The sequence below is a fragment of the Solea senegalensis genome, linkage group LG6 (assembly GCF_019176455.1).
Source record: "Solea senegalensis isolate Sse05_10M linkage group LG6, IFAPA_SoseM_1, whole genome shotgun sequence".
NCBI lineage: Eukaryota > Metazoa > Chordata > Actinopteri > Pleuronectiformes > Soleidae > Solea > Solea senegalensis.
This window is the reverse complement of record NC_058026.1, coordinates 5,540,540-5,567,974: the sequence shown is the minus strand read 5'-3', so window position 1 is coordinate 5,567,974 and position 27,435 is coordinate 5,540,540. Positions and strand designations below refer to the sequence as shown.

Here is a 27,435-nt window from a genome sequence, read left to right as displayed (position 1 = left end):
TGGTAACAAGCCGCTCAGACACACACACTCACACAAAGCCAGTTTTCCATTTAAACCTGTGTGTGTGTGTGTTGGTAGAAAAACAGCTCCTACATATTTTAAGGGGAGGACCCACATCACATGGTTGTTATTCCCTCAAATCTGCCTCTCAGGTCACTCAGACAGTCCGCTCTCTCTCCCTCTTTCTCCCTCCCTCACTTGCTCACTTTAGGACACTCTCTATCCCTCTTTCTCTCTCAAGCACGCACACACACACACATAGCCTCTCATTCCCTCCCTTTCTCTCCCTCTCTCCTCCCACCTGAGTTGTAATTTGCAGGACTGATGAGGGTGAGGGCAGAGCAGAGGCAGGAGCAGAATTCTCCTCACTCTGCAACACACACACACAGGCACGTGCACACACACACACACACACTCAGACGGTGTGATTCACAGACTACAGCTACAGTACAACTGAGAGAATCTGATCCTTTTGTGTGCTCTTTTTTTAACCTCTTGTTCCCCTTCTTCTCTCTTTTTCTCCCTCGTCGCCACTCTCTCTTTACTCCCTCCCTCCCTCCCTCCCTCCCTCTCTCTCCCTCTCTCTCTCTGCTCCCTGGTGGTGTGTGTGTGCGTGCGCGTGTGTGTATGTGTGTGTGTGTGTGTGTATATGTGTGTGTGAACTGTGGGGATAACAGACGCTCATGTGAGCAGCCTCAGTGGCGGCAGCAGTGACTGGTGAGAGAGAGGAGAGAGGAGAGGAAAGGAAGAGAGCAGGGATAACAGAAGCCGCCACCACCACCATCATTCTGATCGGATTCACACCAGACATGTGAGAAGATGTCCGTGGGCGGCTGCGCGTGTCCCGGTAAGTAGCTGACGTGGTGATGGTTGCCGTGAACGACAGCCCTGCTGCTGCTGCTGCTGCTGCTGCTGCTGCTGCTGCTGCTGCTGTTGCTGTTGCCAGTCACTGACTTTTGCTTGTCATTGTTGATGTTATATTTTGGTTAGTGAGTGCAGGCACTGCTGTGGCGTGACTAGGGCAGAGAGGTGCCCCAGGGCCCTGGGGTTCTGTTTGCAAAGGCTCATGGGAGGTTGCCCTCTGTGATGGCTGAGAGGATGGAGAGAGCAAAGGAAAATACCAGAATAGTTGGACCAGTGTGAAGTCTCGTGTCATTTCCTCTTCTTTATTCACTGTTACAACAGTTTGTTTAGTTTGAGGAGGAGAGAAAGACATTTGCTGGCGGTGCAGACATCTGTGCGTGAAGTTGTTGCTATGGCGCCACTAATGCCACTTCTCTTCGCCCTCCACCAGTTTGTTGTTGTTCTTGTTGCTTCTGTTGCTGGTGGACAGACTTTAAGGATGTAGCACACAGTCCTGTGCACATCAGACTCTCTAAAGTAAAGAAAAAAAAGCAAAGGGTCAAAGTGTGACATTCAAAGGGCAAAGATCACTTGCTCTGATCAAAGAGCTTGCACGATTGATTTGCACTTCTTCCCCACATAAAAGTTGCTGGGGAATGTTTTGATGTTTCACAGCTGACTCAGGAGGGTGTCATTTATGATGCATCGCAAGCTTGATGATCCCTCCTAATCAGGTGGTCGTGCGGTTTTCGTTGCTGATACTATACAGTGGAAAAACGCCATCACTGCATTAGATGGACTGACACACGCTTAACGACACACTTAGCTTAGAGTCTTCATCCTCTTTTTAAGAGTTTGCTGGACACAGGTCAGTGAGTGCACACCTGAGACGTAGAGGGGCAGAGACATATTCCTTACATCTTATATGTATTTGCATCATCAACTTCCTCTTTTGTCTCTACACCTGTCTGGATGCATTGCTGTTTTTAGTCAGAGCTGTCAGACGAGACTTCACCGCCTGACTTCATCTCTCACCTCACCCAAAAGCGAATCGACAACGTGATGACAACAATAAACTTCTGAGTCGGAGTTGTGCTTCTCATCCTTTTACATTTAAAAAAAATAAATAAATAAAACTGGCTCATGTTGAGAAGCAGCTGCAGGACGTCTGGCACACAGAGCGACCAGCGGGGAGAAATATCCGTCATATTAGAACCCCCCCCTCCCTCCCCATATTGAGAGGTGTGCGACTTCTGTGAAGGCTGAGGAACTCCCAGCAGCCAGTTGTGTTTGGGTGCTGAGCGCCTGACAGCAAACAGATAATTCTTCTCATTTCACTGACTTTAATCAGATAGAGTATGAAAGAAAAAGAGGAATCAGGAAATAAAGCACCGCTGCGCTTTAGGCAATATATTATTAAGTGTTACAGCAATTTATGTTGCCGTCTTAAGGAGAACATAAAAGTGAACCCTATATCTGGAAAATGCATTCATAATCATGACAATGGCAGTGTGTGTGTGTGTGTGTGCTAGTATTTGTTACCCGACCTTTTTTCTGACATAAACACTGACCTTGTCAGGATCAGTAGTCAAAAACCTGGTCTTAATGAGGCAAAACCTTATTTCTAAGGAACTGGTTAAGGTTTGAATTGTGGTTAGGTTAAGGTTACGGTTAGGCATTAACTGGTTATGGTTATGGTTAGGGTTAATGCTAATGTTCATGCTGTCCAAATGAATGGAAGTCAATGCAGAGTCTTTAAAAGGATAGCTGTGCAAAACTGTATGTGTGTGTGTATTACTGTATCACCCTGACTGGCCTCCTCTTCTCTCCACTGTCCCAGGCCACAGCGGGCGCTGTGGTCAACCCTCAAACAGCCGGGATGTGGATACGGATATTTAGCCAACCGCGCATCAAAGATCAGATTTCCTCCAGTGCCAGTCTCGACTTTAATCATTAGGAAAATGGAGACACTAACTGCTCCCATGTTTTGTGGTTTGGAAATTCTTGAGTTGACAGATTATTTTAAAGGTCGGAAAGTTTCGGAGTAAATTACGAGACTGGGCCAACTCATCGTGGCCACAGCTTTGCAGACACTGTATAGGGACGCTGGAATCACACAGGACTGAGGGGATTCAAATGTGAGGAGAGAAATGAGACTGGCACTGGATTTGGTGTCAGATGTCTGTGAATGCATGCAGATCGTACAGAGAGCACACACAATGGCACAAAGGGAAAGTGTAATTTGTTAAAGGTGAACTGCATTCACACAAGTGTGTTTTCAATCTCCACGCAGCAGCCCGCGCTACGAAGGCAAACGCTGCAACCTCATCCGTTAAACAAGCCTGCACAGCAGAGGCAGCAGCGTTTGTTTGGAACCAGGCTTTAGCTATCTTGCGGTCAGATTGCATACTTAATCAAAGTGGTCATGGAAATTTCCAAAAACGACGTATGACCGCACTGTTGCGCGCTCCACTTTTGCTCTCATATTGTTCTCGCTGGTGTTCCTCCTTTCTTTTCTCTTCAGTCTCTCTGCTTCATGGATCCTCTTCTTTATCCTCCCGGAGTCTTTTGTTGCCTTTTCTTATTTTTGTGGTGCCACGAAGATTAACTTCTTTTTCATCTTCAGCAGCCACTGATTTCTGCGTCAAGACAAATGTAGCAAAACGGCAACTTCCCCTAAGTTTTCGACATTCTCAAAGGACCTACTGTGATACAAGGAATGACAAAAAAGCCCGTGGACCTCAAACAATACACAATACACAAGATGAGGACACTACAGCCGATGTAAATGCGACCTCCAAATATGGAACGATCACTTGTGTCAACTTGAAATGAACCCAGCTCTTGACTCTACAGTCTACAGTGATGTAATAAGTGTACTGCCAACTTCACTCCCCCTACACTCTTTATACATTCAGAACATGACACAGAGAGTCAGCAGACGCTGCCCTGATTGACGACGATGGCAAATAAAATAGAATAGAAATGAGGAGAATTCACAGTCCCTCTGTAGCCGCTCTCCTCCTCTCCTTCTTTTCTTGTTTACATTCCAAAGCCGTGTTCAACACAGAAGGATCCTCCCCCTTCTTGTGTGGGCTCAGGGTCTGTGTGCGTGGATGCATACACGCACACAGCATGTGCCCCAACATGTGGATGACATAAACATGAGTGTGTGTGTGTGTGTGTGTGTGTGTGAGGATGTGCATTAACAAAGAGAAGTTATTATACAGTAGGCTCTGTGAAGAAACAGATGTTTTCTGCCTTGTGGTCAGTCATTTAGCAGATCTTGCGTTACAGCCCCACTTGCTGACTCTTACCTCTATTCTACCCTCCCCTCACTCCCCTTTCTCTTTGACTCCTCTGATTGCTAGCGTATGTTCTCTGGGTGGCTGGCTCCACTGAGGGGAGGGAGGAGAGGAAGAGGGGGGAGAGAGAGAGAGGAAGAGAGGAAGGGAGGGAGGGAGGAGAAAAAAAGGGGGAAGGGACTGTGCCCTCTCATGCAGAGAGTCACATGGTGTCCCTGATTGGAAGAAAATGAGTAAAGACTGCAGCTCTGGCTGAAATGGCAACAGACAGAAACGCACAAAGGCTGAGCTGTTTAGAAACAGGTTGCACAACAAGGGAGCCCTAAAGAGGAGGGTGTGATGGAGGGGAAGAGTGAGATGATACTGAGGAAAGATATGGATTAAGAGAGGAAGAGGAAGAGCGAGGGTGGGGAGGAAGAGAAAACAGGAGAGTGAGGTGATTGGGGAGGGGGTGAGGAGGGGGTGTGTAGGCAGAGAGCTGAAAAGCCAAGAAAAGCGAGGCAAGTGGGAGATGAGCTCTGTAGGAGCACAGGAGGAGTAGGAGGGAGGGAGGGAGAGAGCGGGTGAGACAGAGAGTGAGAGAGTGATCAGACTGTGTTTTTATGTTTTCTGCAAGGCTGAGCGGTGACGTGATTGGCTGGGGGCTGAGGGGGCAGACCTGACTCTGAGATCAGAGACAGACAAAATGGCTCCCACAGAACAGAGAACGCAGCATCAGGGCACTGTCATTTCCACTCACACAGCTGTCAGCAGACACACACACACACACACACACACACAGTTCTCCTTTCATACTCTCAGTGACTTCCATTCATTTGGACATCTTTAACAAAGCCTTATCCCTTAACCTTAATCATAACCAATTAATACCTGACCCTAACCTTAAACAAACCACAATTCAAATCTTAGCCCTCAACTTAACACTAGTTCCTAAGAAATTAGGTTATGCTTCATTAGGAATACTTCCATACTTCCATAAGGACAACTGGACCTGACAAGGTCAGTGTTTGTGCCAGAAAACGTCCTAAAGAGGTAACAAACACACACACACACACACACACACACACACACACAAACACTGACCTCAAAATGCCAGCATGAGGGGAAAATAAAAACATATTGGACAATAATGCTGATCTTAAAGAATTATAACACGCACACAAGTGTGTTTTTGATCAATAATTTGTTAAGGAACATTCATTCATACGTTACATAATCTAATCCCTTAATGATCTTAATCCCTTCCCTCTCTGGCTTGTTTTTATTACATGAGTGACAAACTGGCTGATGAAGTTCCCTTGTTGCACAGCGCCTGTGTTCACCTGCTCGAGAAAAACCTGCACAGGGAATTCATCCAGTGAGTGAGTGAGTGAGTGAGTGAGTACGATCTGTAGGACAGGATGAAAACAAACACACCAGCTCCCTGTGGCCACAAGAGGACGCTGCTATCAAAGGACAACCTCTGATTGTAGGTCACTTCAGTTGTTTTTTTGATTCCCCCTCTCCTTTTATTGAAGCGTGGTGAAGTCACGCCTGTAAATCAAAACGAGAACGATGGCTGTCCACAGAGAATAAGCGGAACACAGTGAAACTCCACATGCACATTTACATGAAATAAAAGCTGAGACGAGCATTGTTTTATGTAAATTGTGCTCTTATTTATTTGTTCTTACAAAGATGGTGTATCCATACCCACTTTCCTTTCTAGTGGTTCAGTTCAGATATTTAAGTACATTTTGAAATACAATAATGTGAAAAATACTTTTAATACTGATACTTAAAAATCATCTCATGGGATGTATATATATATGTACATACATACATATAAATATATATGAGAGAGATATGAAGAGCTACTTAGGCCAAATATATTATTTGTCATGAAATAATGTTACACAGTGCTGTGGATTAAAACCTTTATGATCAAATAAAAATAGTAAATTTTCTGTCTGAATAATCAATTTATGGATAAAGTAACTGCACTTAGAATTGCCTGTTTGGCTTCTGCAGATGGTAAATCAATGGATCCTTGATGACTATTTAGTAAGATTTACCTGTAAGATGTTTCCTAGGACTAGGAGTATTTTTGGTGTCACTTTTAATTCATAATTACCTGCAGACATTTAGAGCTGTTCAGCTGATTGTTCAGTTTCACCTACGATGCTGTGGATTAATAGTCATCCTCTGCTCTGACCAATCTTCCGAATGTTTCATGACATTTTTCTTCTCTCTGCTTAAACATCGACATGTCATAGTGAATTCCTGTGTCCTATAAAATTCTCAAGATGTGTTTGATTGTTGGGGGTTATTCAGAATGTGGGCAGAAGTGACAATGTTGTGCTTTCACCACATAGTCACGCAACAAGCTGCACTAAGACTAAGGCATGTGGATACAGACGGTCTGCCAAGTTATTTACTTGCATACATACTGTACATACAGTACATGCTCCACTTAATGATTAAACATAATGAGAAAGTAAACAGTTGATTAATCTCACTATACATGAGTAAAAGGATAATGTTTACTTTAAATTTCCTCTACTCTGTTTTATTTTCCTGTGATCTGACAACAAGTGTCTTTCAGTTTCCTGTAGTTGAAACTCTCTTTACAACAAGTAAAGAAATGCACCTCATTGATTTTACACCAAAGAGAGACGTCAACATGAGGATAACATGGATATCAAAGACAGCATCACTGACAGACGTGGTTTCGTAATATATCGTCCAACGAGGGCAAATACTTACTTTCTTATATGCGAAGTAGGAAAAAAAAAAAGACAGTTTTATTATCAGTTGACTGGACACAGGGTGTCATTTTACATGTAAGACTTTACTATAAAAATACAAGCCACTGTCTGAGACCACAGATGAGCTCTAAGACTGTCAAACAGCAGGTTTAGCAGATTTATTTTCTCTGTCTGTTACTTTGTTCTCATTATGTGGGACAACAAACAAAATGAGCAAAAGCTGTAGCTTTAGATTCAAGAGTTTCAAAGAGTTTATTGTCATAGGTTCAGTAAGAAAACACGTTTCTCTGTGCAATGGAACTCTTTCTTTACTGTGTCCACACAAATGCCGAGTTCAAAGTCAAAAGAAATAGATAAATAGTTCAGTAGAAATGGACAACGATAGAAAGGAAATAGACATCTGTTATGGAGAAAAGAACATTAGCTCTGCATGTTGTGCAAACAAAATACAAAGTAGATGTGCTAAAGAAAGTATATATATATATATGCAAAATGATAGTATGGGTCATGAGCTAGGTGACGTGTCCATTATTATAACTCCTGGCAGTGGGAAAGAAGGAGTTCTTGAGTCTGGAGGTTCTACATCTCACACTTGTGTACCTCCGTCGCTCGGGCACTTGCAGTCCATAGCAGTGACTTTATGTGACTAGTTTGATATATACAGATAAAGCCACTGCATATTGATCATATCTTAATTTATGAGGAGGTAATGTTTGCATCATGTTGTTGTTGTTGTTGTTGTTGTTGGCCGGAGATGATTTTAATTATTTTATTATTATGTGTCAGTGATATTTCAGCATTCATTTCATCTGATGCAGTGGAGTAGATAAATAAATGTCACCGCGTATGAAATAGGATGAAATGGAACTACTCGGTAGATAAGTATGTGAGTTTGTTTGAGCTACAGCTGGTCAGTGCTGCATTAAAGCCCATTCCTTCGAAAAAGTGACAGCTTGTCCTTTAGATGTTCTCTTGGGGCTGACTAAGACAGAGAGATCTCTGTCCCTCTATCTGATCCAATAACAGAGTAAAGTGAAGCCTGAGCTGCCAAACGCGGAGAATCTGCCAGACAGCGATCACTGAAAAGAGCCCCAGAGATGTGTCTCTAGCTTCTTTATCAAGGAATGGGCCAAGCTGTCATATTGATGTGTTTACAGTGTGTCTGACTTTAATACTACGAAGCGGTAAAAGCTATGAAACAGTAGCTTTGGTGTTACACTTGGGGAAAGAAATGTGAATCTATCTGTGAAAAGAGAGTGTTTTTTTTGTTTTTTTTTGGCCTGTTTGGGAGGAAAAGGGGGAAGAAACAACAGTGATATGATGTTGTGCTCTATATAACACTGGCTGTCATGTTTGAAGCTGGGATCAGTTTGGCTTGGGCCCTTTTCTGCAGACATACCAACATGTGACCGTCCTCAGATCAGTGTTGAAGACAGTTCTGGAGGGGAGGGTGTCTGGGGAAGGTTGTTATCAGAACTCTGGCAGATGTACGCGCCGTTCAGTTTCCTGTTGACTAGCGAGTGGAAGTGGCACGCTGCACACATTTGCACGCCGCGTGCACGAGAGCGCACGCTCACACACACACACACACACACACACACAGACATGGTGTACATGCAGGCATCTTTCTCCCACCCCCCCCTCCTCCTCCTCCTCCTGGTGCCCCTGAGCCTGACAGTCTGGACATGGGAGATATCAGAGAGAGAGGGACAGGCATGAAAACAGAGTCTGTGAGTCAGATCAGTGTGTGGCTGTGGAAGTCAATTTGAACGTGACAAAATGTCAATGTCAGAACAACTAGAAACTGAAGAAGGTAAGTTTGTCTTGCTGACCTTTTTTCCTTTCTTTTCTTTTATTTTTTTACTGTAGCTGATTCATCATCAAATCCCCGGACAAAACGGAACAAAAAAAGCCTAAAAAAAAGGAAAATATTTCAGTTTGTCTCCTGCTTTGTTGACGTCCCGAGCGACGCCGTTCAAGTTTGGCCTCCTTTTTTTCCTTTTACTAACTTTGACAAAGGTGCATTAAAATAGTTGCACTTGGAAGTTTTAAGTGTAAGCTTAGCGAAAACATCACACTGTGCACTTCGGGGAGTTTATTCAGCCTCTGCACGCCCCAGCTTTAATCACGTATTATACATGGATTTAAGGCTTTAGGTGTAAATGTGTAAGTGCCAGTGACGAAATGAGTCTGGTAAAGCGAAGGTTAGGCAGCTGTGTGTGTGTGCATATGTGTACGCGCACGTGTGTGTGTGTGGTTGAAGATAAGGACTGCCCTATGCCTGAGAGCAAAAGAGACGGTGTGTGTAAGCCCCTCAAGGCTTATCCTGATACACCTCCCACCACCACCACCTCCTCTCCATCACCCCATCACAAGCACACACACACACGTGCACTAGGGATTAACCCCGTCATGTACCATTTCAATGGGTGAGCTTTGGACACACAAACATGCACACACGCAGGATTAACCCTTGTGTGTCCATTTCCATGGATGATTCTTCAGCCTCTCTCTCCAGTTGTGACAGCATTGACTGCCCGTGTTGCCATGGCTACAGGGGCCAGAGAATGTGAAGATAGGCAAATCCACACAAGTCACCCACAACAGACACTCTAAAGCTACTACTGACGACACCTCCCTGTGGTACCAGACACACAAATATGCTGCCAAAAGCCTGACAGGAGCCAGGAGCGGTGAAGTGCTCGTGGCACACAGGTTTACTATGGTCAAACCAAATGTGTGTACAAACTCAGCCCCACCAGCTTTGTTGCCGGTCGAGTGACATACGAGCCTTTGAGGAGCTTATGCTCTTCTTATGTCCCCGGGAGGCGCCGCACTTCACCATAATCCAGACGTCTGCATTTGACTTGCACATGAATGGAAAGTTATGCGGTTGCACATCCTGACGGCGAATGTGTCAGAGCCTGTTACGAGACAGGAAACATGGCGGGGGGGAAAATTAAAGGTCACAACAAAACTTTATGGACTCTAAAATATCACAATATCACAAAGGCTTTGATTTTTAAGCCCATGTGTAAATAGTATATAGCATTTTGGTTGATGAAATCAAAAGGCAGGCATCACCACTCTAGTTCTTTCCTTTGTGGATGAATATGACAAATTGGCACGTATCATGACAAACTGATGCTAGTGTACACTCACATTATTACTACTGTATATATAATACTTCTGATCCAATATGACTTGTTCTTTTTATATACCAACTTTGACCATATGAGTGAATATTTGCCGGCTGTGATCTGAATATCATAGCTGATTGTAATTCCAGGCGATTTGAACAGATTTAGAGGCCTGTTGGATTCTCCTTTTGGCTTAGTGCTTCCTATGCGTGTAAATGTGTGTGTATGAATGAATGAGTGTGTTAAAGAATGATAGAGAGAGGGAAAGCCAGACATCATAATATATACAACCCTTGGATGTTTTCATGACATAAAACCTAGTTTAATTTTAATTCGCACTTTTGTCTGATCAGACTTTGACTATCTGCACATAATATGTCACACTGTATCTATTCACACAGGTAACACTGTAGAACCATGTTTCACAAACTTAATTATTATGATTGGAGAAGGTAAACCAGCCAAGAGATAGAACTTATAATTAATAAACTTAATATATTCTTCCACAACTCATCTGTACGTCTCAACCCAGTCTCTGTTTACATAGTTAATTATCTGTTCATTTTTAAAACAATGTTATGGGGGTGCAGTGATTTTTGATTTAGTGGTTAATATTTAAGGTTATACACTTATATAGATATTGAGCTATCAAAGTAGAATGTTTTTTTTATTGAAAGGTGGTATTATATGCTGTAACAAACATAAACAGCTGTATGTTTTGCATATATGGCTAAAGGACACATAACACTGATTCTTCTTTATCAACCACCAGCTTTGTTGTTTAATGTCTGTAAAAAGGCAGTTACTTAAAGTTTGTCTTATATATACTGTACTGTATATTAGCAAACTCATACAGCATGTGTATGTGATGTAAATCTGGCGTAATAGTAATAAGTGTAAGGGTTAGGTAGGTCGCGCAAAAATACTTTGACATTTTGACCTTTTAAAAGTGGTTTTGTTTTCTGAAAAAGTTGGTTTTAAAAATGCATATTTTCTGGATGTGTTCCAGTAAAAGTGATGAGAAATAATAATACTGTAGCTATTGTGGCTTTGCTAAAACAACACATCAAGATTGTTTCACAGTAATATATAGGGGTCTTTTTTGTCATTGCCTGGATTCAGTTAATTAGTTTAACTGTAATTAACTATTATTTTTATGAGCAAATCTTTATTCAAAATTAAGTTCATGATTTCATTTTGAGAGCAAATCTTATATTATTTTAGATATTTGTTTTTATATGCACATTATCTTTATGTATATTTAAGTGAATTGTTTCTTTTGTGACCAGATTTTTTACAGATATTTCTATTTCTATTTCTATAAAGCTGTGTTTTGCAGTTTTTAATAAATCCCCCCCCACCAAAAGTGCTTTATTTGCACTGATTAGAAGATACTTGGCCCAACCACAATTTCACAGGGGCTACACTACTAAAAAAAAGTTTGAGAAGCACTGCTCTTCAGTACAATTAGGCAAACATGAAAACCACTTTACAGTGAGTATGTGATCGTTGTTTACCCCCACAAACACACACATTTCATCTCTGCTGTTAGGGGCCAGTGTCAGTTACAGGGAAAGGATGGGATGCAGCAGGAAGGAGGAAGGAATTAAGGAAGTGAGGGAAAATGCTTACCAGACAACCTTTATGTGCAGTTGTGCATTAGTGGGGGAGGAGGAGGAGTAGTAGTAGGGGGAGTGGGAGAGGGCGGCTGGCGGTGCTGGGCAGAGGAGAGAGGAGAGAGGAGTAAATGCACTGCGGAGGGAGAGTAGGAGGAGGAGGGCCTACAGCTATTGTTCATGTCCTCCCGTGAACAAAGGGCTGATCGGGGTCCGTATGTAAACCCACAGCAGGCTTCAGCCCACTGACAAGGCCTCATGCGGGACAAAACATAACCGACTGACTCCCGTGATTTCAGGCCCGGGTCCGTCTCAGACTCTTGTGTTTGAGTGATTTTTTTTATTGATCATATTCAGTGGGACGTATTGTGTCGGTACGTTTTTTGCGTCCGTCCAGCGGGCCTATCCGTTCTTACGCACGGAGCGTACACACGGTCTATCATCACGGATCTGTAAACATCAATTTTCTGATTGGACTTCTTTGCAGGTAAAAGGGGTTCGCTTTTCCACGAACACACACTTTTAACCCGCGGGGTACAGCTGCTGGAGAGAGTGAATTTAGCTCGGGGACTTTGGCTGTTGTCGTTTTTCGTTTTATTTCGCTGCCCCTTTTCCGTTGAAAAGGGGATTTGAACGCTAAGGCGTTAGCAAGAAAGCTAACTTCGGCTAACGGGCAATTGGCTGTGTCTTGCTAACGTTAGCTTGCCCCGCAGGCCTTTATTGACAGGGTTTTAACGTTGCTCGCGCAGTGTTGTATGACCTGGGAATTGCTCAGTTGTTGTGCTCGATATACATTTGTAACACATTCGTTTTAAGTTATGTAGCGAAATTATTGTGGGTTCTCAAAGCGTCCGTTTGATGTTTTAGCCTAGCTTAAAGCCCAGTGTTAGCATTGTACGCTTGTTGCCTTTCTAATAGCCTTTGTAGCCAGATAATTCCATGTTAAATGTGCAAATGTGACTTAAATGTTAAACTTACAGGCTGAACGGGAGTTTTAATTCACATTAAAAGTAAAGCGCGATCGTAATATCACATTCTTGTCCTTATCAGAAAGTTTACCAACATAGGTTTGTGCTTCAGTATAACCTAGCAATTGGAGGGTATCCCTGTTAGACAGTTATTTGTCCCTCGAAAACAGACATGGTGGCAGTGTGCAGTGGCATATGTCCAAAACCCCACCACAGGTTATTCTTCTTATGTGGTGATTCTGGGTGAAAACTGGGTCTGTAGTTTGTGTGCCAGACTTATTAGGTTTCTGTCACTCGGCATCTGAGATAGATTTTGCTCTAAAGGTTGGTCGACGATCACTCAAAGCAGGAAAATGTGTGCATGTTTAATGTCTGTGTGTGTGTGTGTGTGTGTGTGTGTATAGTGTACTGGGAGAGGGGAACATGATTCCCAGTGGAGGAAGTGGAGTCCAGTTGATGTGATTGTGACTGCCTGTCATTAACCGCTAACAGGAGAGGAGAGGAGCTAATGGAGCTCTCAACAACTAATGGACACATAACATCGATTATTTATTTATTTATCATCCCCCATTTGTTTTTCTCTGGTGAAGCATCCAGCCCATAGCATAGTGTTGATGTTCACAGTGTAAACAACGTGTTGTTGCACATAGTGAAGGCAGCCGGGCTGCACACAATCATATATATATGTATATGTACACATATATAATGATCTGTGCTCTAAATGAGAAACTTTTATTGTTATCAATGTTGCCTCTGTATGTCAGCAGCAGACCACATGTATCTGTTCTAGCTCTGTTAGTTACAAAGACAGTAGAAACCAACTACACTGGAAACTAGTAAGTGCTGCATTCAAAGAGCAGCTGGATTATATATATTATATAATATATATAGATATATTTTTAACACAATTAACAATTTCCCCTGCTTAAAAACATCCCCTCATTTCAACGTCAATTTAAAAAAAAAAATCCATGTATGTAACACAATATACATCTTCCTTGAAGCACACTCAGAGATGTGTTTAATATGCAAAGACTGAAAAGACAGCCATAAATGAGGCGGGGCTTCACCATGGCGACGACAGGGGTCATGACCCAGTGGCTGCTATGCGTAGATGACCTTTATGGAAGAGCTGGGCAATTAGAGTACAATAAGTGCTGGAGCACTGTGTGTGTGTGTTTGATAGAGATTCATCGGTTTTGTGTGTTTCTTGGTGAATTTAGTCAATGTTGATGTTATGATGTATAGCATTCCATTTTTATTTAGGAGGATTGTATAAAAGGTAATAGAGCTGTGACAGAAGCATGTTGTTTACAGGAATCTTCCCCTTGACATGTCATGTTGCATCTTCATGTGAGAAGATGGACACAATCTGTAAATTAGTGCAGCTATTCTGGACAATTGGTGCCATTTGCCTCCATCCCATACATAAGCTTCAATCAAAAAACTAGACACTAAGGCAACAGTGTTGACATGCTATCTTATCTCACAAGGTTAAACATTGATCTAAAAAACAAATCCAGATCCATATCACTACCAAATTCTAATATTTTTCCCTGGGTCATAATAACCTACATCCTTGAAAAGAAAAGTGTTATCAAAATCTGTGCTTTACTCTTTGAGTTGTGCTGCTCAGACAGACAAACGTGGCCAAAAAACACACCCTCCTTGGAAGAAGAGCACATACCACATACCAAAATACTTATTCAGAGGAACACTTTGCACAGGTGGCATGCCATATGTCAAAATGTTAAGGAAAGTGAAAACTCTTAATTTATCTGCCCCCTAACTCAGAACTATTCCAAAATATAGTTGGTCCTTCCTTGGCCCGTACCCCACACCCAACCAACTTTCAAGAATTCAGTGGATTGTACTTTATCCTGCTAACAGACAGCACAGAAAGCAGCCTCCTTGGTGGTGATAAACAAAATACCATGTATGGTTTTATGTTTACTTTCTCGTATTTGCTTTTATAATTTAAGATCTTTTCCATCTAAGTGGTCACTTAAGACGTTTTTTGCCATGATCTAGAAGCTCTAATAACTACTCACCTAAGAGGTGACACACAAATTGAAAATGATGTTTACATTTTTCTTGTCTTTCAGGCTGTTCCTCCAAGTCATTCAAGCTGTACTCCCCTAAGGAGCCCCCCAACGGTAGCACTTTCCCCCCTTTCCACCCCGGCACCATGCTGGACAGAGACGTGGGGTGAGTTTTTATGTGTTATGTCTGTTTTTTAAGCAGTCTGCTGGGGTTCATGTTCACGTATTTGTATTATTGCCTTCCCCTCTATATTGCTATGTAAAGCTTGCCTGAAAAATGCTTCTCTTAAAAAAGTGATTGTTGATTCAGCTTGGCATCTGTTAGGCTGACTCTGACCTATCAACAAATTACTGGAAGTGGTTTAGAGGACAGAGTGCATGAGCAGCACTTCTGTGAATATGAAATGCAAATTGAGATAGTCACTGGTGGTTGATTTTTTTTTTTGGAGGTTCACTAACTTCATGAACAAATCCTGAAATGTACATTATGTTATTTTGGAGCTACACAACCTGTTTCTCTTGTCAAATTCACTAAGTAACTGATTTCAATGCATAGTTTAGTTCTAGGGACATCAGGGTGCAGGGAGCTGAGTTAGGGATCTTATGCCATAGTGGGGAACCTGTCAGGTTTTTAGCAATTGTTGAAGAGCTGATCTTATACTTTGTTAATGAATATGAACACCTCATTGTGTTGCCAAATGTGTGTTGGTCCTCAATGACTTAAGTGAAACTTTTAGACTGGCCATGTGAGACAACTCTTTAATACTCTCAGTCAATTTAAGTTGCCTTGTGTGGCTTTGTAAGGCGAGGGATTGTACCTATACAGAACTGTGTGCAGTATTTCACAGCTTGTCGTTCTGCAGTAAATAGATCAGCTGCAGTTGATGTATGTGTATTTGAGAAGTGTTTCTATTTAGTGTCTCCTTGTATCATCTAATGTGGGCCATGCTTGGCTGAAGTCCCAGGGTCATAAAGACATACTAGTTCCTGAAGTAGGGCACATTAACTCTCTAGCTGAATGTAACAATCCCTCCGTCTCTTGTTTCTTCAGTCCCACCCCAATGTATCCTCCCACATACCTGGAGCCAGGAATAGGGTAAGACATTATTTCTTGCTATCTCCAGCCATTGTGAAACAGCAATAATTAAAGTAAAGTTCAGATAAGGTTGTGGGAAGTTATATTCTTATCTGAGAAGGCTCAAATAGGTGTTGGAAAAAAAACAGAAAAGTGCAGACACTATGAGAGCATTAACATTTAAGTGATCAGGAAGTTTCCTTCATTCCACTGAAGCCTTTCATTATACAGGCTTACTGTTCTCACATAACTCCTCCATTTGTTTCCTTCTGTCTTGAAATATTTGTACAGGAGGCACACACCATATGGCAACCAGACAGACTACAGAATATTTGAACTTAACAAACGGCTACAGAACTGGACAGAGGTTTGTGGCACAGTGTTGTATGTATATTGTATGCACACACAAAGAAACAAGACATAATGTTGGTGTCTACTCTTTTCCTCATCCTGTAGGAGTGTGATAACTTGTGGTGGGATGCATTTACTACGGAATTCTTCGAAGATGATGCCATGTTGACCATTACTTTTTGTCTGGAGGATGGACCCAAACGTTACAGTAAGGAAGCAAAATCACAGCCGTCTATTCCGTTTTAAATGGGATGATATGCTGTTCCTTAGTTTTCCCTTACATCTTTTTTTTCTTCCTCTTCACTAGCAATTGGCCGGACATTGATTCCACGGTACTTCCGAAGTATATTTGAGGGCGGTGCCACTGAACTCTACTATGTGCTGAAACATCCGAAGGAGTCCTTCCACAATAACTTTGTCTCCCTCGACTGTGATCAGTGCACCATGGTCACCCAGAATGGAAAGCCCATGTTCACACAGGTGAGACTGTGTTCTTGTGCAGGGTTTACACCTCTAACAGAGATATGTTATAGTAGTATGTATTCCAACTTAAACGCTAATCTGTCTCTACATTGTGGAAAAATCCTGGTTTTAAATGATGGCCTCACAGGATGTACAGGATGTCTTCATGCAGCTCTCACATGCCAATATTTTCAGTTATAACCTTTGCCCTAAATCTGAGTACAGAAGAGCAGCTTGTCCAGTTCCCTGTTTATGTTTTCATGGTCCTCCTGCTTCATACTGACCTCCGACCTCTAAACTCCTGTAGGTATGTGTGGAGGGGCGCTTGTACCTGGAGTTCATGTTTGACGACATGATGAGGATAAAGACATGGCACTTCAGTATCAGACAACATCGTGAACTCATCCCCCGAAGTATACTGGCCATGCATGTAAGTGAATACACACGGGCACACAATCTGAAAAAGTTCAGAACAAAGATCAGTTAATTGAGGGCAACTTACAAAAAAGAAGTCTATTGAGTATTTGTTTAGCTTGGTGTATACTTCCTCTGGTGGAAGTGAATGTGCGCCAGGAATGAAGTAATCTCCATGGGCGTGGGGGCTCCAAACGTTGTTGTGGTGCTTGGTCTGACACCTCTGAATTTATGTAACCATGTGTGCTCTGTGCACACAGTGGATATATCCAGTGGAAAACTGGCCTCGCAGATGTGTCTTAATAAGCAGCTCTTTTAGAGCAGAGAGGAGTTTTTATTGCATAGTTAACAAAGCAACACAGGGAAGCAGTTCAGTGTACACATCAACTTCCCACATGTGTGAGGTGTGAAAACACAACTCGTGTGTATAGAAAGAAAGAATGTTTGAAATTACTGATTTACTGTAACTATTATGATGTTACTATTCAATATATTCATTGGCAGACCTTATCTTGTTGACTTCCTGTTTATGCACACAATTAACTGTTGAAGCAAAGTGCATTGAGAGCCAGTATGTGTTGCCTCATGCAAGTATAAACAAGTTTTATGGCTAGGTATATGTAGGGTAATCAAGTTGTGGATCAGTGTAGTTTGCCGAAGTGAATCCAGGCGTGTGTGTGTGTGTTTTTGTTCAATTGTTATAAGTAACTGTCTTCAATTGATGTCCCAGGCCCAGGACCCACAGATGCTGGACCAGTTGTCCAAAAATATAACAAGATGTGGCCTGTCAAACTCCACCCTTAACTACCTCCGAGTAAGTCAAGCACCCATTCAACAATTTTATCTTTATTGTCTTGAATATTTTTTCCTTGTTTTGGAGCAATTGTTGGTAGAATGGCGGCTTTTATAACTGTAACCGTACCTCACTCAACATTTCAAATTCTCATCATCAGTTTCACATGTTCAAATTTGCCATCTACTAGCATAATTAGTTGAGAAAAGAGGCTGTCTTCAAGTTGCTCCAGCCACATGACTTTAGCTGTTATAGCTGTTATATAATCTGCTTTGACATGTTCACTTCTAAGCCTGTGCAGTCTGTGCAAACTCTATGATGTTGGATAACATTGTTCAACATTATAATGATGCTTTGACTTGCCGGAGTGCACGCACATGTCTTATTCCTCAGCCACTGGGCAGCCAAACCTCACACTCACCAGCTGTTGGCTTACTGAGGCATAATGTGATTGACTAAATGAATGGGTAGCCCATGCATTCAATCACATGTTTGCATACCGAGTGGTGCTTATGATGAGGTTGTGGGGTTAGGTCATTTTATGTAGTCAACCATGAATCAAATGTGAATATTAGGGATGTAACGATTACCGGTATGACGATAAACCGCGGTAAAATTCCCGACGGTTAGTACCACCGTTTCAAATTTTAATTATCGTTAAAACCGTGATTGATTACCGCAAAACTCAGTGATACTGCTCATTTCCTGAAGAAGCAGCAGCACCTGAACGGCACTTGCTCAGAAGCGGGCGCGCATGTGCAGTTTCCACTGTCCTGTGACAACACGGCTGAAGCCACCTGCGCTCCAGAGATTTCCCCCCAGTAAAAAAAACAAGATCAGAAGTCTGGGCATAGTTTGCATTTTTAAAAGATGTTGACGGTAAAATAATTGAAGACAAAAAAAAAAACTCCGCGAAGGGGGGTAACACTTCCGTGACCACCACCCCACAACCTTTCAGCGAGTGTAAAGTAAGTCAACAAAAACGGGATTTCTGAATAGTGGGAAATGTCATGGTTTGTCTGTAAAACGTTCCTATTTTGTCAATAAAGGAAACCTAAGTTAAGTGTTACCGAACGTTACTCCTGTAAAAATACATGTTATTGGGTGCTATCAGCGAAAGCAAGTAGTGTGTGCAGATGACACGTACCGTAGCAGAGCAAAATTTGTTTGTTTCTGTGTTTTCTATTTTATTTTCATGCTGTGTACGACTGCTGCTACTTAATTATTATCTGACAGATCCGACAGATTGAGGATCTGTGTGTGTGCGCGCGTGTCAGTCAGTCAGATAATAATTAACAATAATAATAATAATAATAATAGTAATCATCATATAATATAAAATATATTTTTTTAAATAAAACTTTGTTAAAAGATTTCAGTGTGTGTTCAGTACTTTTTGAACATTTTGAACACATCTAACAACACCGTGATAATATTTATAACCGTGATAATTTTGGTCACAATAACCGTGATATGAAATTTTCATATCGTTACATCTCTAGTGAATATATGTCAATAAACAAAATATTTGTGAAATACAAACACTTGTATTTACTTGGATACACTTGTATATAGAAGTTGAATGAAGTGCCTCAACATCGGTCACAAGGTGATGCCGCTAGAGAGGGGGAGGCTGTTGTCTGCCTCCTGTATAGCTATAGGTTTATTTAAATTTAACAAATAAATAAAAATGGCAGTCTACGCACATATGTAGTTTAAAGTACACATAAAACTTTGTTGGAGTATTGATAAAGGAGTCCTTTTGTTTTTGTCACCCTCAAAGGTTTTGATTACACTCTTAAGTGCTGTCCACTGAGTGAGCATTTGTCAGAAAGAGTATCAGCTTTGTTGTGCTGCCTTAGTCTTAAAAACCTTGTATGTATGCAGTGTGTATGCATTTGCTATGTTTTAATTGCCCGTTCCTCTTAAAAAGACAATGAAAATTTAGTTACCTCAAAGAAGTTTGAGGTTGTTCAGTTTAATCGGTATTGGCATGGGTCAGCGTTGGCAGTGTTTGAAGCCTGTATTGCTTCTGTCCGTCAGACTGGAACTACAGGCTGAGTCTTTACTGCTTGGTACAAATGAGTCACAACCCCCAATGTTATTTAATTGAAAAGTTGTATGTGGCTGTTTGTCAAGAATATAGTATTAATTAGTCAACAGATTCCATTAAAGCTGTAGTGTGTTGAATAGCCTGTCTGCCTGAGTTGTCTGTGGTGACATTCCTGCGCTACACAGAAGCATCAGACTGAAGCATAACAGCTACACTATTAAAGCCAAATGGCAGTGAACATCAGGTTTAAGGAATTGTCCCCAGTCCTCTGAAACATGAGTGAGGTAAAGTGAATGTTGAAATATATCTTCAGGTCTAGAAATTAACCCTGGTACTCTGACATATGAGCGAGGCAGTGAGACATCAAAACTAATGTTGACAAAGAACGTTTAGAATATGGACCTCAACTCAGAGGACACATATTCCCACACCTCACCTGAAGTGTGGGGTATGTGTGTGGAGCTTTAGTGCTAGACATTTACGAACAAAATTATATAGTATCTTTCATCTGCATCATTGTAATTTGACAATTTTATTTTTATTTCAAATCTCTACAAATACACATTGCTGTTTATCTGCCATTCAGTGACACACATTAAAGCTGCTTGTCTATTCTGCCCCCACTCTTGTGCCACCATGTGCCATCTCACTATGTTTTTGCTGTTAGCATCGGTGTGGTCTGATCAGAATTTGACTATGTTGTCTTGTGTACATTTTTAACATCTGAAATGTCCGGAAACTCATCACACATGACATAGTTTACCCATCTGTCTCAAATCCTACACAGTGAAACTGCTTTCAGCAACCCAACCACTGGAATATAAACTTCTTCAGTGAAAAAAAACCTGAGTCTCTGTTGTCAGAACGTGGATTTCAAGTCCACCACTGACATGCTTGTTCTTAACTCCAGCCACTTGATCAAGTGGAGAATCTCTTCACATTGTCATTGTAATCTCTAACCAGTTTCCTCTCTCTGTTTCCACTTCCAGCTGTGTGTGATTCTTGAGCCCATGCAGGAGCTGATGTCCAGACACAAGACATACAGCCTCAGCCCCAGAGACTGCCTCAAGACCTGCCTCTTCCAGAAGTGGCAGAGGATGGTGGCACCACCAGGTAAGATAAATGACACGTGGCGCTTTTTCTTGAGAGTTTCTGACTAATCAGTGGCCAGCAGTCTGTTGAGATCACATTTTAATATTGGCTTAGCTCGCTTGGAACCTTCCTAGAACAGGTAACAAGAAAAGCACATGAGTCTAGTCGAGTGGAGTAGTGGTCGAGCTGTATAATGGAAAAGCCCCAATATTGACAAACAGACAGACCTTTATTTGTATCTGTGTATCTTTGTAACTCTCTTCTTATTTCTGCCTTTTAGCCGAGCCATCAAGACAGGCGCCTAAAAACCGGCGGAAGCGTAAGATGTCAGGTGGCAGCACCATCAGCACAGGAGGAGGAACTAACAACAACAACAACAACAAAAAGAAGAGCCCGGGCAGTGGCTTCCCTCTGTCTAGCCAAGTCCCAGTGAGTACATCACTCCCACCTGGAGTCAGCAAAATGCTATTACACCTGTGTTTATTGAAAAGCTGATTCATGGAGGGGAAATAAGCCTTGGTTTCCATTAAAGTGCATCATAAGTGTTGCACCAATATTTTTGTTTAAAGTGCACATTTATGTGTGTTTACATTCACTGCTGAGTTTGTTAACCAATAAGAGCATAATGCAGAAAGAAAAATTGGTATTTTGCAGTGTTTTGATACTGCTTCCCATCTGTTATTGTTGCTTGTTGCTTTGTTTGATACTTGTCAAGGAATCATGAACCCAAACCATCATATTCACTTTCTGCCGTTGTGACTTTTCAGACTTTTTGACTCACGGTTTTTAACAGCGTCTTTTATTCACTGAATCTTAGATTTCGATTTATAATCTGTTCCCTTTGTGGTAGGGAGTGGTAATAATAGTGACTCTAATAAGTCTAACTTTCATTAAAAGAAATTTTTTTTTGACAGAATCCACATAATGAATGTAGTCCGCTTATTTAAATATAAAAAAAAAAATCACACCAACACGTATCAGTTCATGCTCTTGTTATGACATTTGTAATTTCCATGCGTACTGAAGAAAGTGATGCTGTCTCTGCAGGACGTGATGGTGGTGGGAGAGCCCACTCTGATGGGAGGAGAGTTCGGTGACGAGGATGAGCGCCTGATCACGCGGCTTGAGAACACACAGTTTGACGCGGCCAACGGCATCGACGACGAGGACAGCTTCAACAACTCGCCAGCGCTGGGCTCCAACTCGCCCTGGAACAACAAGGCCCCGCCCAGCCAGGAGAGCAAGAACGACAACCCCACCTCACAGGCGTCGCAGTAGAGCCCTAGAGCCCCGCAAACCACTACATGAGCCCTTGTCTGTCACTCCTCAGCCGTCCCGTCCCACTTCACACCAAACAGCCGCCAGTGCAACAACAGCAACAGTCCCATCATCTACTCACCTACTGAGACATCCATGTAGAGCTCAGATTCATCACACACGTAGCCCGGAGGCTTTGAGAGAGAGCTCAGTCTTTCATCCTCTGTGCCCGAGGAAGTTTTACAAGGTTTTTAATATTCAGGCACTGTCCCACTTCCCTCACCTCCATATACAAAATGTCTCATCTGCTCTTACTATTTTTTTAGTTTGGACAATGTAGTAGCTGTAGTAGAGGAGAACTGTGCACACTGAACCATCCACACTGAAGTTTTATATGCAGGAAGGGGCTGGGTGCAGGAGAATAGTGGCAGTGGGGCTTTGAGATGGTGGAGAGTTGCTTTGGGATAACTTGTTCCGCCCATCCTCTTAACACAGCTCTCAGTTCTGGTCTGCTCTGTCGATGCTTATGTCACTGATAACGTTTGTTAATAGAGTGTGTGTGTGTGTGTGTGTGAATGTGTGTGTGTGAGTGAAACGCATGAGGAGACAAAAGAGGCAGTTTGAGTTCATCTGTGGCTTTGCTGAAGCAGACAGACCATAATTTAATATCAGTCTATAAAACTGTTGAAATTCATACATGAGAAATTCAAATTGAAATTCATACATGAGAAGGAGAACTTAAATGTGGCACTAGGGAAACATTACACATACACACACAGATACACGCCAAAACAAACGTGATGATTGAAGGATTTTAAGTCCCGCAGTGCCCGCGTCATCTCTGATTTAGACTACAGTGAATGCAGTCTTTCAACAGAGATCATTTAAAACACCCCCCTCCACACACACACACACACACACACACAGTTACAGAGTTTTTATACAGTATATATTTCCCTAGAATGTTTTTTTAATTTGTATTGAACGCCTTCATTTCAATTGTTACTTTTTTATTTTCTACCAATACTGAAAAGCTACAGACCAAGGAGCAACACAGGACTTTTATTCCCTCCCCCCATCTAAAATATATTGTTTTTATCTTTTATGTTTATAAAAGAGAAATAATTTAGTGTGGATGTTTTTATTTTGTCTTTTGTTCCATTTTTGGAGATTTGAATTTTTGTGTATTTGTGCTTGTATATTTAAGGTAGTAGCAAAGTTCTGTCTGACTGTAATAAAAATGTATTCTTACTTAGATTTACCTAAAGCCATCCTGATCTAATGTAAAGAAAACAAAAAATAGGAAAAAGGAGAAAAAACACCCATGAACCTGTTCCCTCTATCTACCCACTTGCTCTCTTTCCTCCTCCCTCTTTTTTAAAACTTGTGTAAATTAAAATTACAAAATCCCTGGGGTACAGTGGCACCATGGAGAGACAATTTTACAGTTATAGATTTTTTTCTTTTAATTTATTTTGGCAGAGATTCAATTCATGTTTTCATCGACGCAGGAAGTGAACTTTCACTGACCACCGTTCATCTTTAATCTTGTGTACTAGCTCAATGTCAAGTGAATGTGCTCACTGAATTTTAGTTGGATTTCATGTTTTGTCACTGACTCAAACTGAGATTTTTCTCTTTCCAATTTCTGTCTTAATCATTTGTTTGATCTTTCATAACCGACATATGTGAAGTCATGGATCATGCAAACATCTTCTAAAACCAGCTTAACATTGAGTTTAGTCGGCATTTTGTAGCAACTCTGAGTCTGTGGAGTCTGACTAAAAACGGCTGATGTTGTTTCGTACATTTCCATTGTGTTCCAGTGGATTCCAGCAGCAGTTATGACTGAGCTTGAATGGTGACTTGTACCTTCTCCGAAAAACCCTGTAGAAAAATCATTGTTTGATATATATTTTTTTGATTTGGTTAGTTTCTGCCCTTGATAATTAATGTATGGTACCAATAAAAAGATACATTTTCACTTTAATATATTTTGCGTTGTCTTTGAAATCAGATTTTGTTGTGGAGCTCTAACGAGTCACTGACTATGAGGAAACTTTTTTCTGCGGTCTTAAAATTGAAACGAGTAAAAATAAAACATGCAGTCAAAGCAATCGTATAAGAAAAGAAATCTGGATGGACGGATGGGTTTTTCCTCAGGCACTTCATGTTGAGATAGTGAGGTGATTGATTTCCCACTGCTTACACAGAAATTACATTTAGAAGGGATATCTTTATTGTAACAGAAAGCAAAGCCTACTACTTGGTAAACATGTTGATCGATTGGTTCATTGTTGGATTACAGCTTTAAGACAGTGGTTCCCAACCTTTTTTCCTTGTATGTGTCCAAGACAAACCAGGCCCCCGAAACCTGAACCGCCTGTCCATGCATAAACACTTATAAGTGACTAATTACAAATGTTAACATGCACAAATAAACAGTTTGTGTGTGTGGATACATTTGTAAAGCCTTGTCTATTGTATGTACATGCCTTCATTTTTCCACCTCTGAACAAACCTGTCCTCTGCTGTCAGGTGTCAGTGAAGGTGAGCTGTATGTCACACAGGCTAGAGGCTGTGCTGCAGGGTATTTCTGGGCCCTCCTCACATCTCTGAGACTTGCTGGTGTTTGGGCCTAGTGTTGATCCGGGTCTACATCCGTCCTTAAAAAAAAAAACGGCTACAAAGGAAAAACTAGGCTGGGGGACCATGGAGCCCTGGAGGAGGCGGATCACAGACAAGGTCTTACTTGTCGAACACAATGTAACATTTTCTTTAGCATACTGCAAATGTTTTTTGTCAGGTTTTGTCCAAATCTGTTCCTGTGTCTATATCAAGTGAGAAATGAGACTGCATGGTTATAAACGTTATTAAAGCAACAATTCTCATGCCATAGTTAGTTAACTACACAGACTACGAACCTCCATCCTCCCTGACATTATCTGTATTTATAGCAGTCTTTTTCTATCATTCATATAGACTTGAGTCAGGGATTTCCTTCCTGTTGAAAGATACCTCACTCTACCACTGACCCACTGTCGCCCACGAAGAGGAAAATACTAAATAATGTGATTCTGTACAATGATGTGAAAATGGAAACAATGTCACACATTTAAATAATAACTTGTATTCTTGCTTTTTCATATTATTTAGTTCCTTGGTTATTAATTCATTCATTTTTCAACATGTTTAAATGTCTTCTGTGTCTATTATTTTCATATAAGCCTCTTGAATGTCTGAAAAACCTGTTTATTCCGTTTACTGCAGGAGCAAAAGAGTAGCAGAGACTCACTTTGACACAGGGTTACACATCCCCACCGTCATGGAACTGGCAGCATCTCACCTGCCAACTATCTCACCTTCTCCTCTGAGATTTATTCCACTCACTGACTGTGTCACACTGTTCCTTCAGAGCAGCGAGGGCTGTCGCTGACACTCCCAGTGTCTGAGTGTTGAAGTCGAGCTGCAGGAGCCGATCAACGCTGGTTTTGCTGAGCCCCAGTGAAACAGCCTGAAGACCCTGGAGACCCTAACACTCACAAATTTTAGTTTGTGAACCACTCACACTCAACTGTGCTAAAGTCCAAAGAGAAAATCCACATTTTTATCTTGCATGGACACAGAAACTGTTGGTCTGCTGCCTTGTAAATGTATTTTATTTGAACTGACCGATGGAGGCAGCAGTGGATTAACGTTATAGTTTATGTCTTTTAACACGTTTAGATTGAAGCCATTAAGAGCCAAATGCAACTTTTCCACTGAGAATTTCAAATAAAACTCAACCTGGTGTGTGAATGTTTCGACTGTGCGTATGTACCAACAGCTAGGTTATGACTCTGTATAATTTGCTTTTCTTCTATTGTTCCTCGTCTCTCATTATATTCAGATTTTCATTTCCCCCTCTGTCACCTCATCCACCTCCCTGTCTAATGACACTTTAAAGAGCAGAGCTCGTCTCATTTATTTAGGAAATGCGAGGCTGCTCCACATCGTCTTTGCAAGAAATATTTCCCCCTTGTCAGTGATAAAAAGTTAATTTATCAAAGAGCACACAAGGTCAGAACATGGACGTGTCCAACAGGTGCCTTAAATGCACAATGTCATGGAAGTGAGACTGCCACAGATAGTTAGACGCGTTATTCTCAGTCAAATGAATTTGTACCAGATTGCCATTAAGCTCCATCTATAATAACTTGAGTATTTGAATTGAGATTAAGTCTGTGTTATTTTGATTTACTGAACATAGTTTGGGTAACTGTTGTGTGCATATGTGAAGTGGTGCAGCTCAGACATGAATCTATTGTTGATTGTTTTAAATCATCAACAAGTCGCCATGTGTTGCAGAGACAAAAATGTTTTTTTACACCCAATTCTGTCCTGCTGGGTTCATCTACATTTGGAGTAAAAAGAGCAGATGCACCCTCTTCTCAGAATACCACAGATGGTTTATTACTACATATTTTTTTGGAGTCCCAATTCCATTCTGCCAGAATCAGCCTGTCTTCAGTCGTAGACCATTAATGGGAATACAAAGTACTCAACATTTTGCTTTGAGGCCCCTGCTGCTGTCAAACATCCACTTGACAGGATTTCAAAAACCCTCGTGTTAATGTCGAGACTGTTTACTGCATGACGCACAGATGGTCTAATCACTTGAGTCTCCATAATGATACAGACACAGCACTTCACAAAAACCTCCACAGATTACAGAGAAAATGCACATTCACTCGCGATGCCAGGACCTGGAGTTGTTGTTGAAGGTCTCACTAATTTTTAAATTTGAAGATCATAAGACATTAGAAATACATCTATCATAGTCCAAACTGCCTTCCTGTAAGGAAATAATACATTTTTGTTGTATCCAGTTATTTATATGTGGTCAATTATTTCAACAGTCTAAATAATATGGGAAATATTTGTTCATTCAAAAGTAGTATCGATTTGTCAGTGTCTATTCTAATACTCACTGTCTGTGTTTATAGCAACAATCCAAAAAAGAAAGACATTGTACTTGGGAACTTGGATTGTAACTGGAGGGTATGCCGGTTTGAGTCCCTGGGGTACCCCTGAGCATCCCTGAGTAAAAAAGTGACTAAATCACTTTTACGCTGAGTAAATTTTAAATAAGCTACTTTTTTTACTTTAACTTGCATTCATTTTTAGACCAGTACTTTTACTTGAGTATTTAAGTCCTCTTTCCACCTCTGCTTAATTATTCACTGTAGTAGTTAGCTTGTGCTCCTAACCAGTTTATTGACAGTGTAATATGTGGGG

General features: G+C 41.3%; 1 protein-coding gene across 5 annotated transcripts; it reads left to right on the top strand.

Annotated features, from left to right (window-relative positions):
- Window positions 1–647: 647 nt before the first annotated feature.
- ldb1b (LIM-domain binding 1b) lies at window positions 648–24,148 on the top strand. Of its 5 annotated transcripts, none has more exons than XM_044028341.1 (11): window positions 649–847; window positions 14,725–14,827; window positions 15,713–15,757; window positions 16,028–16,103; window positions 16,193–16,295; window positions 16,395–16,567; window positions 16,857–16,979; window positions 17,694–17,777; window positions 20,799–20,922; window positions 21,182–21,330; window positions 21,949–24,148. In XM_044028341.1, the coding sequence occupies exons 1-11, from the start codon at window positions 820–822 to the stop codon at window positions 22,177–22,179; spliced, it is 1,239 nt and encodes a 412-aa protein (XP_043884276.1). In that variant the 5' UTR covers window positions 649–819; the 3' UTR covers window positions 22,180–24,148. The 5 variants fall into 5 exon arrangements, with proteins under 5 accessions (XP_043884278.1, XP_043884276.1, XP_043884275.1 ...); XM_044028340.1 differs by lacking the exon at window positions 649–847 and adding an exon at window positions 8,591–8,708; XM_044028344.1 differs by lacking the exon at window positions 649–847 and adding an exon at window positions 11,751–12,138.
- The last annotated feature ends 3,287 nt before the right edge of the window (window positions 24,149–27,435 follow it).